General features: G+C 43.9%; 1 protein-coding gene and 1 non-coding gene across 2 annotated transcripts in view; one reads left to right on the top strand and one right to left on the bottom strand.

The window, feature by feature from the left end:
• The window catches only part of MERTK (MER proto-oncogene, tyrosine kinase), a 109012-nt gene that overhangs the window by 7800 nt on the left and 84690 nt on the right, over positions 1-16522 (bottom strand). Inside the window, exons 14-18 of the mRNA XM_039231672.1 lie at positions 13389-13481; positions 11946-12064; positions 2912-3021; positions 1710-1869; positions 436-572 (exon numbers count right to left, since the gene is read on the bottom strand). Coding sequence (XP_039087603.1) covers positions 436-572; positions 1710-1869; positions 2912-3021; positions 11946-12064; positions 13389-13481 — 619 coding nt within the window. The remainder of the gene's footprint in view (positions 1-435; positions 573-1709; positions 1870-2911; positions 3022-11945; positions 12065-13388; positions 13482-16522) is intronic.
• Positions 1054-1138, top strand: TRNAL-UAA. The gene has a single exon. It is a non-coding gene; the product is annotated as a tRNA-Leu (tRNA).

Raw genomic sequence — 16522 nt, 5'->3', positions numbered from 1 at the left:
CGCTTAATTGACGGAGCCACCCAGGCGCCCCATTTCCCAAGGCAGGTTTTAAAACATAGATTTCTGGGCCCGCTCTGTACCAACAGAATCACAGTCTCCAGGCACAGCGTTGAGGAATCTCTTTGCTAGACTATCTCCCCAGCAATTCTGAAGACCAGGCTGACGTCAGTGTCACCGGCTTAGATTTCTAGATTTCCTGACTGCAGACTTGACTGTGACTGGTCTGTGGAAATGCTGCACAGAAGGAGAGTTGCAGCTGTGAGAGGGCAGGTAATCACCCAAGTGCCTCGTGCACTACAGAGTCAACCTATTAGTCTACAGGGCAGATCGCTAGACGTGCTTACGGACCTTCGGGGCACGTGCAGGCTCCAGGCTTCTCAGAGCCAGGCGACCGGCCCGTGCAGAGGGGCCCGTGACACGGAGAAGCTCACTTACAGTTCAGCCAGGCAGTCCTCCGGCGGCTTCAGCCTGTGGCCGTGGAGCAGGTAGTCGTACATTTCGTGGTTCTGGACCCCGGGGTACGGAGTCATTCCCCGTGTTGCTATTTCCCACATGGTCACGCCGAATGCCCACTGGGAACAAGGCAACAACAAGTCAGGACACGAGTCTTTTCAGAAGGGCTGAATGGACTTTTTCATTTCGAAAGGTCATTTCCTTAAAGCCCGACGGTGGTACACAAAGCTGACAATTATGCCTGAGACGCGCTGCTTTCCCGACGCGACAAGAACGAAGGGGTCAGAGAGCCACACTTGCCCGGCTATATAAAAGCTCTTGTGACAAAGGCAGAGACAGCCTTCTCTCTCTCTCTCTCTCTCTCTCTCTCTGTAACGCTCTGCCTCACTGCTGTTGTAAGGTGTCCTCTCTACCCAGTCTCTGGGGAAGGGTATACTTACACAGCACCTTTTATTTATTTATTTTTAATTTTTTAAAATGTCTATTTATTTTTGAGAGACAGTGCATGAGCAGGGGAAGGGCAGAGAGACAGGGAGACACAGAATCTGAAGCAGGTTCCAGACGTGGGGCTTGAACCCACGAACTGCAAGATCCTGGGATGCCTGGGTGGCTTAGTTGGTTAAGCGTCTGACTTAAGCTCAGGTCATGATCTCATGGTTCGTGGGTTTGAGCCCCACGTCGGGCTCTGTGTTGACAGCTAGCTCAGAGTCTGGAGTCTGTTTTGGATTCTGTGTCTCTCTCTCTCTCTGACCCTCCCCTGTTCATGTTCTCTCTCTCTCTCAGAAATAAATAAAACATTAAAAAAAAAAAAAAGCACTGTGAGATCCTGACCCGAGTTGCAGTCGGAAGCTTAACTGACTGAGCCACCAGGCACCCCCTACATAGCACCTTTTATACAGCACCTTGGTTCCAAAGAGCTATTGGATGAACTCCTTCAATTTAATGTGAATATGACATACTCACTATAATATGAAATAAGTCACCATATTGTAGCAACCCCCCTACCCAAAACAAAAAAAGATGGGAATAAATTAAAAGCCTATGCAAAGACAGATCTTCTGAAGGTCAAGCTACTTCACCAGAATCTAGTGTTCCACTTGAGTTAGAGCATCTCGCGGTAAATGGGAGGTGTGACCACGCTCCCAAGCCTCGGTTGATCAAGGAGTAAAATGTCTTGCAAAACCAGTGTAAGTCACTTCCTCCTGTGAGCCATCATCTTTGCAATGTGGGGCTCCACATCAGAACTCTGTACGCACCACGTCACTTTTACTTGTGTAGACTCGGTCCGCAAGACTCTCTATGGCGATCCATTTCACAGGCATCTTGGCGATGCGGCCTTGGCGGTAGTAATCGCCACTGTAAATCTTCTTAGAGAGGCCAAAGTCCGCGACGCAGACGGTCATATCGTCTCGTAACCTACAGAGAGCGAGTTCACGTGTTCAGCGACCTCCGAGGCAAAGCCTAAATCACAGGTCTGCATCAGACACAACTGAGAAGATTTATGATAAGTAACTGAAAGACAGACCCCATCAGCTTGTGAGGGTCCTGCTCTGGGACCAATGGTAGAGCAAGTGACAGGGGGTCAGAAAAGGTATGACCTTGCACCCCCGCGGTGTGTGTGGGGATGTGTGCAGAGGGTGCAGCCACCTGCAGGGAACAGACGGTGCACAGGAGGAGAGAGAGCGGCAGCCCAAACCCAGGCCCCCGGGGGGGACTTGTCCGGCGCGCAGTGGCCACCCTGCCTGGAATCCAGCAGCACTGCTCCTGCCACTCTGAGGGGGTCGGGGAAGCACAAGCTGTAAGAGGGAGACGCTGGACTTCCCGCGAAGGTAGCCAGGTGGTACTTGAGGAATTAGCTGGATATTGAAAGGGATACAATTGCATTTAGGGCAAAATAAGTAAACATTAAAAAAATTAAAAAAAAAAACCCTAGTTATTGTTTTTGAAGATTTACAGCAGATAACGGTCTGCTGAAGAAATGGAGAGGCTTGAGTTCAGAGTTTTTATAGAAGTTCTTGTCTGCTGCAAGAGGAAAGCTTTGATGTAGGTTCACGGTACACTTGCACAAGGCAGCATCATGAAACCTGAGGGGCAAAACGTTTCTCATTTTCCTTACTGTCTCCATGATTAGCTGACTTCCATACAACTCTCGGTCCAAAATTAGCCGATGGCAAAGGGGAAGGATCATAAAGATCATCTGTAGCACACACTCCCAGCTGAGAGTGTGAAAATAAAAAAGGAGTCACAGGAGAAAGTTTTGGAAGTCAACCAGACTCTTGGAAGTTGTGAGAAGACCCAGTTTTAGAGCAGTGCCATAGAAATCCCATCTCCAGAGCTAGCCACACGCTCCCCTCCTCCATATTTTCATAGCAACAGGCCACCCCCTATTCCTCCCCTGTCCCCCAAATATCTAACATGATGAGGTCTAACCCCTTCCAAGTCGGGCCAGGACTCTTACATGCAATTTCGAGCAGCTAAATCTCGATGAAGAAAATTCCTGTTGCTCAGATACTCCATTCCCTGGGCAATGTCCACCATGAACTTCAGTAGTGTCTGCAGCGGAATGTGCTGGGGGTGGGGGAGGGGGGAAGAAACAAGAAGACAAACTATTTTTTAAAAGGAAAACTTGGAGAGTTAGTTCCACCTGGGGCGGGGGTGGGGCGGGGTGGGGGGGATAGTGTTTATATTTCTTAAAAGTTGGGCCCTGAAGCAAGGAAACACACCTTTAATTTCCATATCATTTTTTTTTTTTTCACAAATAAGGTTTTAAGGGGCACCCGGGTGGCTCAGTCGGTTACGCGTCCGACTTTGGCTCAGGTCTGATCTCAAGGTTCATGAGTTTGAGCCCTTCATGGGGCTCTGTGCTGACAGCATGGCCTGCTCTGGTTTTGGATCCTATGTCCCCCTCGCTCTGTGCCCCTCCCCAACTCACACAATCTCTCTCTCAAAAATAAACAAACATTAAAAAGATTTAAAAAAATAAGGTTTTAAAAAAGAATAACAATGACAACAAACTATAAAATTTCTTGGCAAAGTTTGCAGTCTCCCTGTCTTTAAAAATACTGACAGTGAGAGGCACCTGGGTGGCTCCGTTGGTTAAGTGCCCGACTCTTGATTTTGGTCAGCTCAGGTTATAATCTCGTGGTTGTGGGATCAAGTCCCAAGTCCATGCTCTGCATGGAGCCTGATTGAGATTTTCTCTCTCTCTCTTCCTCTGCCCCTCTTCCCTGCTCATGCTCTCTCTCTATAAAATTAAATTAAATTAAATAAAAAATAAATAAAATACAAATATTGACAGTGAATAACATCTTTTTGCAAGTTATAAAATGGGACCCTTTGTGTCCCTTGGAATGGCAGTGGGCAGAGGACCTGTGCCAGGCAAAGAGGGGAGAAGAGGGGCGGTCTGCTTCCAGAGGGGGAGGGACTTTAAAAAGCCCATCTACCAGAAGCTGTATCCAATTACGCACACGTATGCTGTCATCTTACTTTGAGATGTCTGGAAAGATACTTTTCTTTCAGACAGAAATTAGGATAGTTTTTGCCTCTTATCATAGGACCAAAGGACCACAAGAAAGTATTTGGGGATTTTCCTTTTTGTTTCTCTAGAGCCCTGCTGTAAGTTTCTTTTTCTTTTCTTTTTAAAAAATTTTTAAAATGTTTTATTTATTGCTGAGAGAGAGAGAGAGACAGCGTGAGCAGGGGAGGGTCAGAGAGAGAGGGAGACACAGAATCTGAAGCAGGCTCCAGGCTCTGAGCTGGCTGTCAGCACAGAGCCCGACACGGGGCTCAAATGCACGAACCATGAGATCATGACCTGAACCAAAGTCGGACGCTTAACTGACTAAGCCACCCAGGTGCCCCCCCTGCTGTAAGTTTCAACAGTCTATCCTGTAAAAATCAGACCGGATGGCTGTTAGAAAACCTGCCGCGATGGAACTCGCGATTAGAGTGATGACCGATGAAGACCTCTATGCTGTAACTAACTGTAGTAGCACAGTCAGGGCCCTGAAGAAAGCCACAAGATCCTGGCAGTCATGAATGGGTCTGTCCATGACATAGTCTCTCCAGGGCATTGGATTTGTCATGGTTTTTTCTCGAACGTAAGTTTTCCAAAGTGGTATTCATGAAGACACTGAATTTTTAATGATTTTAATGATTTATATTTCCCAGCTAAGATCACATTCTGTATATATAATAAAATGCTTTAATTATCCTTTACCTTTACATATTGGAGTTGTTTAAAAAATGTAAACAAAAAAAGTGTAAACCAAGGGCACTTGGGTGGCTCAGTCGGTTAAGCGTCCGACTTTGGCTCAGGTCATGATCTCACTGTACATGAATTTGAGCCCCACACCAGGCTCTGTGCTGATAGCTCAGTGCTTGGAGCCTGCTTCAGATTCTGTGTCTCCCTCTCTCTGCCCTTCCCCTGCTCATACTCTGTCTCTCTCTCTCAAAAAAAAAAAGCATAAACAGATCAGGCAGGGAAAGTCTTATGTCTCTATTCTATACATTTGGGGGACCTGATTTTCTGGATGATAGCTTCCAGGAAAGGAACTGGGTGCTAAGGACATAAAATCCTGTTCACACTGTGAAGCTGTAATGAATATTAGGTACTGTTCACTTGTGTTATTTTTTCCTAGTACATTTATGTTATTCTTGTAGACTATGACCAAAAGTAATTTAAAAGATAACTATGTGGCAGAACTAAGAAATGAGTTTAACAAGGTCACAGGATACACAATTAAGATACAAACATTAATTGTATTTCTATAGACTAGCAATGGTCAATCCAAAAATAAAATAAGAAAACAATTTCATTGGGGTGCCTGGGTGGCTCAGTCGGTTAAGCATCTGGCTCTTGATTTCCGCTCAGGTCATGATCTCACAGTTTGCGAGTTCAAGCCCTGCACTGTCAGTGTAGAGCCTACTTGGGATCCTCTCTCCCTTTCTCTGTGCCCCTTCTCTGCTCTCTCTCTCAAAATAGATAAATAAATATATATTTTTAAAAAGAGTAATTAGGGGTACCTGGGTGGCGCAGTTGGTTAAGCATCCTACTTTGGCTCACGTCTTGATCTCACAGTGTGTGGGTTCTACCCCCACATCAGGCTCTGTGCTGACAGCTCAGAGCCTGGAGCCTGCTTCAGATATGTTATCTCCCTTTCTCTGTCCCTACCCTGCTCTATCTCTCTCTCTCTTTTAAAAATAAATAAACATTAAAAAAAAGTAAAAAGAAAAGTAAAAAATGAGTAATAAAAAGAAAACAATTTCACCTAAGAAGACTTAAAAATAAAATACTTAGCAATAAATTTAACAGAGGAAGTGCAAAACTTATACTCTGACAATTACGAGATGTTGAAAGACATTAAAATAGATCTAAATAAATGGAAAGATATCCTGTGTTCTTGGATCAGAAGACTTAATATTGTTATGATAGCAATACTCCCCAAATTGATCTGCAGAGTCAACATAAGCCCTACCAGAATCCCAGGTGGCTTCGTTGTAGAAATTGACAAGCTGATCCTAAAATTCATATGAAACTTCAGGAGCTCAGAATATCCAGAAGAAGCTTGCACAAAAAAACCAAAGTTGGAAGGCTCACATTTACTGATTTCAAAACTTACTATAAAGCAACTATAATCAAGATAATGTGATACTAGGGGCGCCTGGGTGGCTCAGTCAGCTAAGCATCAGCTCTGGTCATGATCTCACGGTTTGTGGGTTCGAGCCCCGTCTCAGGCTCTGTGCTGACATCCAGCTCAGAGCCTGGAGCCTGTTTCGGATTCTGTGTCTCCCTCTCTCTCTCTCTCTCAGAAATAAATAAAACATTAAAAAAAATTTTTAAAAAGATAATGTGATACTAGCATAAGGCTAGATATACAGAGCAATGAAACAGAATCAAGAGTCTAAAAATAAACATATGAACGTATGGACAAATGACTTTCAACAGAGTGCAGAGGTCATTCAGTGGGGGAAGGCGTGGTCTTTTCAACAAATGGTGCTGGGACCTAGTGTGTGGGCTATGCAAGAGAGTGAAACCGGACCCCAACCTGAAATCGTATACAAAATGAACTCAAAATGGATCAATGACCTAAATGTAAGAGCTCAAGAATAAAATTCTCAGAATTATTCATGAAAGTCAAAAAGTAGAAACAACCCAAATGTCCATCAATAGATCAAGAGGTATACAAAACATAATACACCTGTAAGAAGGAGAATTATTTGGTCTTACAAAGTAATGAAGTACTGACACAGGCTACTGCGTGGATGAACATGGAAAACATGAAGCTCAGTCAAAGAAAGTGGGTACAAAAGACCACAAGTTATGGTTCCATTGAAATGAAAATAGGTAACCTAGAGAGAGACAGAAAGCAGGTTGCCTAGAGCTGGGAACAAGGCAGGGAGGGGAGGTTGGGAAGTGATTGCTAAAGGATATGGGACTCGTCAGGTGATGACAATGCCCTGCAGTTTAAGGCGGTGATGGGTGCAAAACGCTGTAAATGTGCTGAACGCCATTGAGTTTTTTGCTTTAAATGGCTGAACTGTATGGTATTTGAATTATATCTCAGTGAAGTTGTTACAAAAAATTTTTACTGTTTCAGGGAAAGAAAGAGGGAAGAGGAAAGAGGAAAGAGAGAAGACAGACTTCTCTTTTTGTCTCCAGAGCCTGGTGGGTGAGGATGTCATGCCTGGAGAAATGCCACTGTCATAATACGTGGAGGGACAACTGTAGCTGAAGGAGCAGAAAGGTAGAACAACCCTGGACACTTGATGTTGTCCTTAAAGGTACAGCAGACCAACGCTGCAGCTGTCCTACCTCTGGGCTTCCTTCCTCAGCATTATGCCTTTAAGATCTATTTAGGTTGTTGCCCGTAACAACAGTTCACACCTTGTTTTATTATCATGTATCTTCTATTGTATGTATGTAGCCAGGTTGTTTACACAGTCACCTGTTGAGGGACACATGGGTTGTTTCCAGTTTTGGGCAAGTATGAATGAAGTTGCTGTAAAATATCATGTGTAGGTTTTTGAGTGAATATAACTTCTTTTAAAAATTTTTTCTCTTTAATCTTTATTTATTTTTGAGAGAGAGAGAGAGAGTGCACGCGCATGCACGCGCGCACACACACACACGCATAAGCAGGGGAGGGGCAGAGAGAGAGGGAGACAGAATCGGAAGCAGGCTGCAGGCTCTGAGCTGTCAGCACAGAGCCTGATGTGGGGCTCAAACCCATGAACTGTAAGGTCACGACCTGAGCTGAAGTCGGTTGCGTAACTGACTGAGCTACCCAGGCGTCCCTGAGTGAACATAATTTCTTATTTCTCTAGGGTAAAAACCCAGAAGTGGATGCTAGGTCATACAGAGAGTACATGTTTAATTTTATAAGAAACTTCTAAACTCTTTTCCAGAGTGGCTGTATTATTTTACATTCCCGTCAGCAGTGTATGAGAGATTCAATTGTTCTGCAATCTTGTTAGCACTTGGTTATCAGTCGTTTTTTGGTTGGGTTTGATTTGGTTATAAGCTGCTCTGACAGGTGGGTAGTGATACCTCATCATGGCTTTTATTTACATTTCTCTAAATGATTAATGATGTTGAGCATCTTGTCTTGTGTTTATCTGTCATCTTTATATCCTCTTTGGTGAGTGTCAAAGTATTTTTTGTTTTAATTAATTAATTAATTTTTTAAAGTTTATTTTTGAGAGAGAGAGCGAGAGAGACAGGGCACACATGACTGGAGCTTGATCTCACGAATCCTGAGATCATCACCTGAGCCAAAATCAAGAGTCGGATGCTTAACTGACTGAGTCATGGAGGCAACCCTATTTTATCTTATTTGTTTTTTTTTTTTTAATTTAACATTTATTGATTTTTGAGAGACAGAGAGAGGCAGTATGACCAGGGGAAGGGCAAAGAGAGAGGCACAGAATCTGAAGCAGGCTCCAGGCTCTGAGCTGTCAGCACAGAGCCCAATGTGGGGCTTGAACACACGAACTGTGAGATCATGACCTGAGCCGAAGTCAGATGCTTAACTGCCTGAGCCACCCAGGTGCCCTTTATCTTATTTGTGAAATGTTTATTTATTTTGAGAGAAAGAGAGAGAGCATGTGAGTGAGCACGAATGGGGGAGGGACAGAGAGAGAGGGAGAATCCCAAGTAGGCTCCTTGCTGTCAGTGCAGAGCCCAACACCGGGCTTGATCTCGCTGTGAGATCATGATCTGAGCTGAAATCAAGAGTCAGACTATCAAGCGACTGAGCCACCCAGGTGTCCTTGTTCATTTTTTAATTGGGTTAGAAACTATATAATTCCATTCATAGAACATTTTCAAAAAGACAAAACTATAGTAATGGAGAACAGATCAGTGGTTACCAGGAATTAGCCATGGGGGAAAAGCATAAGGCGTAAGAGGAAGAGATATTTTTGGGTGATAAAGCTGTTCTGTATCCTGACTGTGAAGATGGAGCCATTTACATGTTAAAATTCATAGAACCATACAACAAAATGGAAAAAGAGTCAATAATATTGTATAGCAATTTAAAAAAATTTATAAAGATTATAAATGGTCTCTATCTGTTCTACAACAATTCAAGGGGAAAAAAATCCAGTAAGAGGCTACTATATTTGCAAAGGGACCCAAAAAGGGGAAGAGAGTTAAACTTCACAAGAAAGACAGATGACTGTTGGTCATCAAACCACCCAGTGTATTTTTACTTTTCTGGGGGGGACAGGGAGAGAAAGAGAACTTAGGTGTGTGAGAATGAGCAGTGGTGGGGTAGCGGGAAAAGGAGAATCTTATTTTTAACTTTTTAATTTTATTTAAATCCAAGTTAGTTAACATACAGTGTAATAATGATTTCAGGAGTAGAGATTAGTGATTCTTCACTTACATATAACACCCAGTGCTCATCCCAACAAGTGCCATCCATAAGGCCCATCACCCATTTGGTCTTTTCCCCCACCCCCCACCCACCACACCTCTCCAGCAACCCTCAGTTTGTATTTAAGAGTCTCATGGTTTGCCTCTCTCTTTTGATCTTCTTTTTCCTTCCCTTCCCCTATGTTCATCTGTTTTGTTTCTTAAATTCCACATATGAATGAAATCATGATACTTATCTTTCTCTCTCTGCCTTATTTCACTTAGCATAATACATTCTAGTTCTACCAATGTTGTTGCAAATGGCAAGATTTCATTTTTTCTGATTGTTGAGTAATATTTCATTATATATATAACATCTTCTTTATCCATTTATCAGTCAATGGGCATTTGAGCTCTTTCCATACTTTGGCTATTATTAGTACTGCTATAAACATTGGGGTACATGTGCCCCTTCAAATCGGTATTTTTGTATCCTTTAGATAAATACCTAGTAGTGCAATTGCTGGGTCGTGGGGTAATTCTATTTTTAATTTTTTGAGGAACCTCCACACTGTGGGAGAGAGAGAATCTTAAGCAGGCTACATGCCTAAGTGCGGAGGCTGCTGTGGGGGCTTGGGCTTGATCTCATGACCCTGAGATCATTCCCTGAGCCGAAATCAAAATCAGATGCTCAACCCGCCCGTTTTTAAATTTTACTTTTTTAACTATAGAATTACTGTTATGCAACATGACATTCCCATCCCTCCTAAAATTGTCAGAAAAATCATACCACATACCAGAAAATTAAGTATGAGTGAAATTGCCCATCTATGTGGAACAGAATCCATTCAAGAGGATGCTGTGCAGCCATTCATAGCCAACTGCCCTGCTGGGGGGGCGGGGAGTACAGGAGAAGAGCTGAAGACAGGAGGTGTGCAGCCTAGGGGCCAGTCCAGCCTCCATCACTGTCTGACCTCAGTTTCCTCACCAGAGATTCCATTAGTAACTACTCCCTCTGGTTGTTATGCCATCAGTGCACTAATCTATGCAAAATATAGGCTGGCCTCTACTTAACTTGAGAAATGTTAGCACTGCTGATGGCCTGCGGGTAGGTGCACACATAGTGAGCACCAGCCTGTGAAACACGTAGGCACAGAATAAGCAGTTGTGATGGGAATGTCTGAAGATGCCAACGATCGTGCTGAGATGCTGGGAATCGTAGGTATTTTTTTCCCTCTTCTTTTCTAGGCTTCTTATAACATCATTGTCTTTCAGGTGGAAAAAGGAAGGAAAACACTCGGCCATGCCGAGTCCTCTATTTTGGGTTAGGCCCGTCACCTCTTGGAGGAGCCTCAGTGATTTTATTATAATAGCTCTGAGATGTGGCTACAATTTCCTAACTCTGGTTAGTATCTGTGTGGGTGGACGACTTCAAAGAAGTCATGAGGAAGAGAACAAAAATCTGAGCATGAGACCAAGGGGAAGTGAAAAAAGAAAGGGCTCACTCTTCTTGCTTTGGCCACTTACATCTTCCTGGGAGGAACAAAACAAGCAAAAGAAAAGGAAAAGAAAAAATACCCTTCCATATCCGTAAGACATAGGGTCAGCAGGACATAGGAAAGAAGGTTCCAGAATATGTTTACCCTAAATTGGGTCTCAAGTTTTTGTTTTTCAAGCGCCTTGTCGAATTTAATAAATGCTTATTCCTGCATATTTGCTGGTCTCTTGGGATGAGGACTTTCCCCATTTAAAAATAAAATATTTATTTATTTGAGAGGGAGTGAGAGAAAGAGAGCAAGGGAGGGGCAGAGAGAGAAAAAGAGTGCAGTACAGTGCAGTGCCTGATGCGGGGCTTGAACCCATGAATCAAGAGATCATGACCTGAGCCTAAGTCAAAAGTCAGATGCTTAACTGAGTCACCCAGGTGCCCCCAGGTCTTGCCCCATTACGCCCCATAGTCACCATTCTTGTGGCCCGTGGTCGATCACCTGGGAAGGACCAGTGGCCCCATGCCAGGGGCACGGTACTTCCCTCTAAGCTCCTGTTTCTGGGTGGTTCCCTGCGTTGGGGGATTCAGGACAGGGTTTGTTTGCCCTGTGGGGTCACTGCCCTTCTTACAGCACTGTTGAAAGGAAGTATGTCCGCCCACCAATTCACAGCACGCTTTCCAAATCCTGAGGATGGAGGGGCCCTTGATAAAGGGAAAGGTGGACAGAGTACATTCATGCTCAGTGTCCAGGAAAACAGCTCAGTGCAGCTTCCCTCTGGTAATGAAACAGAGCCTGCCTCCAGTGATTTCTGAGCGAACAAGTTGGAAAGAGGAGACTTGAAAAGAAAGAGGCTACTCTGTCAGCATGTGGGACCCACTGGGCTCCATTGCAATGAGGCTTGGGCCACGAGACTATGTGCCCAGTCGGACTTCTTCCCCCCATAAAATGAGAATAAGAAGACTTCTGAACAGGCCTGCTGTGAGGACAGATTCCACACTTCAGCCCCCAGGGAGCACAGGGAGTGCTGAACAAAGGCCATGTCTTCCTCTCCCTCCTTTATTTTCAAGGTTAGATGCTGAGGTTCTCCAGGCCCCGTCACAGAAGCCCGGAGGACCGTTGAGAGGCAGTACGACTGGGTCAATTACCTTGGGTCTGTTCTCCAGTCGGGAATAGAGTAAATAGGTATGCAGATCCCCGTACTTCATGAAGGGTAAAATTACCATGGGCTTTGGGATGCCTTGAGAGCTCATTTCTATACATACACCTGAAATTAAAACCAGAGTAGGTTACAAAGAGTCTTTGTTACCAGTAATCAGAAAAGCACTTCAGGAGCACTGGCCAAATTGAAGCCATGTGTTCTCAAGGTAATGGTTAAAAAAAAAAAAAAAATAACCAGCCATAACTCACACACTCACTACAGAGTAGAATATGGAATACACCCCAGTCCACTTCATGGTATTTTTTCCTTTCAGATTAGTGCCAATCTTTTTTTTTTTTAACTTTTAAAAAATGTTTATTTATTTTTGAGAGAGAGAGAGACAGTGTGTGAGCTGGGGAAGGGGCAGAGAAAGAGGGAGACACAGAATCCAATGCAGGCTCCAGGCTGGGAGCTGTCAGCACAGAGCCTTGACTCAGGGCTTGAACTCAACAACCATGAGCTCATGCCCTGAGCCAAAGTCAGAAGTCAGATGCTCAATCAACTGAGCCATCTAGGTGTCCCAGATTCGTACTCTTTGCATGAGAGCTCTCAAAAATTAATCTGTAACAAGTCTAGCCATCTAGAAACCACTGAGTTTTTGTTATACTGAGCCTAACTGAGGGGCAGTAACTGCAGTAGAATTCAAGGGTACACTAGTTTCATGTGATAGTTAAAAACCTTATCGGGTGAAAAAGCCCAGTGCCATCAAATGGTTAAAATTTTTTAAAGAATTTTGAGGGGCACCTGGGTGGCTCAGTTGGTTAAGTGGCTGACTTAGGCTCAGGTCATGATTTCGTGGTTCACGAGTTTAAGGCCCGCATTGGGCTCCGTGCTGACCGCTCAGAGCCTGGAGCCTACTTCAGATTCTGTGTTTCCATCTCTCTCTACCCCTCCCTTGCTCATGGACTGTCTCTCTCTCTCTCTCTCAAAACTAAATTTAAAAAATTTAGAAAAGTTAAAAGAATTTTGAGGGCCAATCATGTCTCTAAATTTTCATAGTTAACGCAGGAAACACCATTTATCGTGAAGAGCTAGAACTTGGGCCCATCACCTGAGGTCGGGCTTGCAAAGCTCCTGCACATCACAGCCCACCTGTAAAGTGGTGACTGTTCTCAGAGTCTGTGAAAATCACTAGCTGCAAAGGAGTAACAGTAGTTTTTCAAAAGGATGTTGTATCCAAGCTTTATTCTTCACATCTCTCTGCAGCTTTGGTCATAATAAAACTTTGAAAGTTACCCAAACTACTGAGCACTTATCAAGTCACAGGACAGAAAGAAAAGTCAGCAGAATACACAATATAAATTTATCTGCCTGAGAGATTTTTTCCTGTGGTGTGGAGGGGATTAGCCAAGCCCCGCTGGCATCCCAATCCCTCATTTCCCTGAGGTACCTAGGAGTCGGATGACATTTGGGTGGTTGAAGTCTTTCATGCACGCCGCCTCACTGAGAAACTCCTCAATCTCTCGCTGAGAAAAGTTGTCCACTAAAAGAGAAGATAGAAAACGTGAGGCACCGATGATTTACTCAGTGAAGGGGAAGGAGGTGATAGCTATTTTGATCTCTAAAAGTAAAAGTAGGAAAAGGCAAAACTATAGCAGCCGGAAACAGATGAGCGGTTATCAGGGACGTGTGGGCAGGGAGGGATGGAGGGATGACACACGGGAGATTTTAGGGCCAGAGGACTTCTATATGATACTGTGATGGTGCACATGTGACACTGTATTTGTTGGAACCCATGGAATGTTCAACACAGGGGGAATGCTAATGTAACCTCTGGACTTCAGGTAATAAAGTCTCATGTGGATACATCAGTTGTAAAAAATGCACCGTTGCAAGATGTAATGGATAGGGAAGACTGGAGAGGGAGAGGGGGTCACACGGGAATTCGCTGCATTTTCTGCCCAATTTTTATAAACCTACAACTGGTCTAAAAATCAAAGTATACTGGTTTAGAAAATGAAAGTCGAATGCATCATCTGTTGCAATGATTTTTAACTTTTAAAAAAGAAAGAATTCACGCCTCTCTCTCTCTCGCAATTCTGGTTGCTCAATCACGCTTTGTGAACTGGATATACTTCCCAAACTTTCACATGGCACCGTTCTTGGATTAAACCAACTTGTGAGAGACATCTAGAATTCTATATTATGCTAAGTGACACAAGCCAATCACAGGAGGATAAGGTCTGTATGATTCCACTTTCATGAGGTCCTCAGAGTAGTCAAATTTAGAGACAGAAAGGATGGTGGTGGTAGCCAGGGGCCAGGAGGGGCAGGGGAGACGGGAAGTTGTTTAATATGTATGGAGTTTCGTTTTGCAAGGTGAAAAAAGTTCTGGAGATGGATGGTGGGGAGGGTTGCACAACAATGTGAATGTGCTTAATTCCACTGAGCTGTACTCTTAAACGTGGTCAGGATGGGGAGTGCCTTGCGTGGCTCAGCCGGTTCAGCGTCCAACTTCAGCTCGGTCATGATCTCGAGCTTCATGAGTCGAGCCCCGCATTGGGCTCTGTGCTATCAGCACGGAGCCTGCTTCGGATCCTCTGTCTCCCTCTCTCTCTCTGCCCCTCCACCACTCATTCACTTGAGCACTCTCTCTCGCTCTCAAAAATAAACAAACATTTTTAAAAAATGGTTAGGATGGTACATTTTATGTTGTGCGTATTCTGCCACAATTAAAATCAAAGCCAGGCATGCCTTAGGGAATTTGCTTTAATACAGTATAAGTTTTTTTACTTTTTATTTTTTAAATATAGTTTATTGTCTAGTTGGTTTCCATATAACACCCAGTGCTCATCTCAACAAGTGCCTCCTCAATGCCCATCACCCATTTTCCCCTCTTCCCCACCCTCCTCAACCCTCAGTTTGATCTCAGTATTTAAGTCTCTTATGCTTTAGCTCCCTCTCTCTCCCCAACTATTTTTTCCCCTTCCCCTCCCCCATGGTCCTCTGTTAAGTTTCTCCTGAACCACCTATGAGTGAAAACATGGTATCTGTTCTTCTCTGCCTGACTTATTTTGCTCAGGATAACACACTCAAGTTCTATCCGTGTTGCTACACATGGCCAGATTTCATTGTTTCTCATTGCCATGTAGTATTCCATGGTATAGATAAACCACATCTTCTTGATCCATTCGTCAGCTGATGGACACTTAGGCTCTTTCCATGATTTGGCTACTGTTGAGAGTGCCGCTCTGAACATTGGGGTACATGTGCCCTTATGCATCACCACTCCTGTAACTAACAGGCTGTAAGTTTTGACTGAAATCCCAGACGAAAGCATCTAGCATAGTGTCTGTACATTCTCTGGGCTTTGTATACATTAATCTTCTTATTAAAGCAAATTTAAGAAAAGTGAAAAAATATATAGATCTGCAAAATGTTGCCATCTTTGGTCTCAGTTAATACCTTTCCTCAGACAGTTAGGTGGGTGGAACAGGAAGGTCAGAGTCGGCCTGCAAATTCCTCCCCCGAGGGGAGTCTGGGATGCAGAGGCCAGAGACTAGCATTTCAATTTCTAAAAATTAGTACAAAGGCAATTCATATGCAAGTTATTATTATTTTTTTATTTTTTAAATGTTTGTTTATTTTCGAGAGAGAGAGAGAGAGGCAGTGCAAGCAGGGGAGGGGCAGAGAGAGAGGGAGATATAGAATCAAAACAGGCTCCAGGCTCTGAGCTGTCAGCACACAGCCCAACGTGGGGCTTGAACTCACAAACCGCGAGATCATGACCTGGTCTGAAGTCAGACGCTTAACTGACTGAGCCACCCAGGTGCCCCACAAGTTATTCTAATTAAGTCAAAGAAGAGCACAGCCAAGGCCAGAGAGAAAAGAAAGTCCAGGCCCAGCTCCTTTTACAAGGTCCCCTAAGCCTTCCACGTAGTAAATGTGGACAATAGAAGGAGACTTCACAGGGACCATTGTGAGGTTCAAATAAAATAATGCAAGGGACAGGAATGGTGCTGAATGTGGCTGAGCACCCAGACTTGCCCCTGTACTGAGCTCAACTCCACTGAGTACTCTAACTTCAGGGTGTCTTGGTTTCCAAGGGATAATACCTGTTTTTTTAAATGTTTATTTATTTATGTTGAGAGAGAGAGGGAGAGAGAGAGAGAGAGAGAGAGAGAGAGACAGAATCCCAAGCAGGCTCCGTGCTGTCAGCACTAAGCCCAACACAGGGCTCGAACCCATGAACCATGAGATCATGACCTGAGCTCAAACCAAGAGTTGGATGCCACTGAGTCCTCCAGGCACCCTCCAGGGGATAATACTTGAACCTACTTCTGAGTTGCACTGATCTCCTCTTGCTATTTTCCTTATGCAATTCAAGAATAACTGCAATGTCCTCTGGCATACAGTATTACTTAACTATTGGTCATTATTTTAGACATAAAAAGCTTCAGAAAGCAGAAAATAACAGCTCATGTGACTTAGAGGTTATTAGGGTTCCTTTTCATTGTGGACTTAACACTTCAGTCTCCAGTTCTGGTTAAAAAGTCTCAATACACGCTTATAATCTAACTTAGG

Source organism: Hyaena hyaena, unplaced genomic scaffold (assembly GCF_003009895.1).
Source record: "Hyaena hyaena isolate Hyena2069 unplaced genomic scaffold, ASM300989v1 scaffold_57, whole genome shotgun sequence".
NCBI lineage: Eukaryota > Metazoa > Chordata > Mammalia > Carnivora > Hyaenidae > Hyaena > Hyaena hyaena.
Note: the sequence above shows the minus strand (reverse complement) of the source record. Positions and strands in the feature narration are given on the sequence as shown.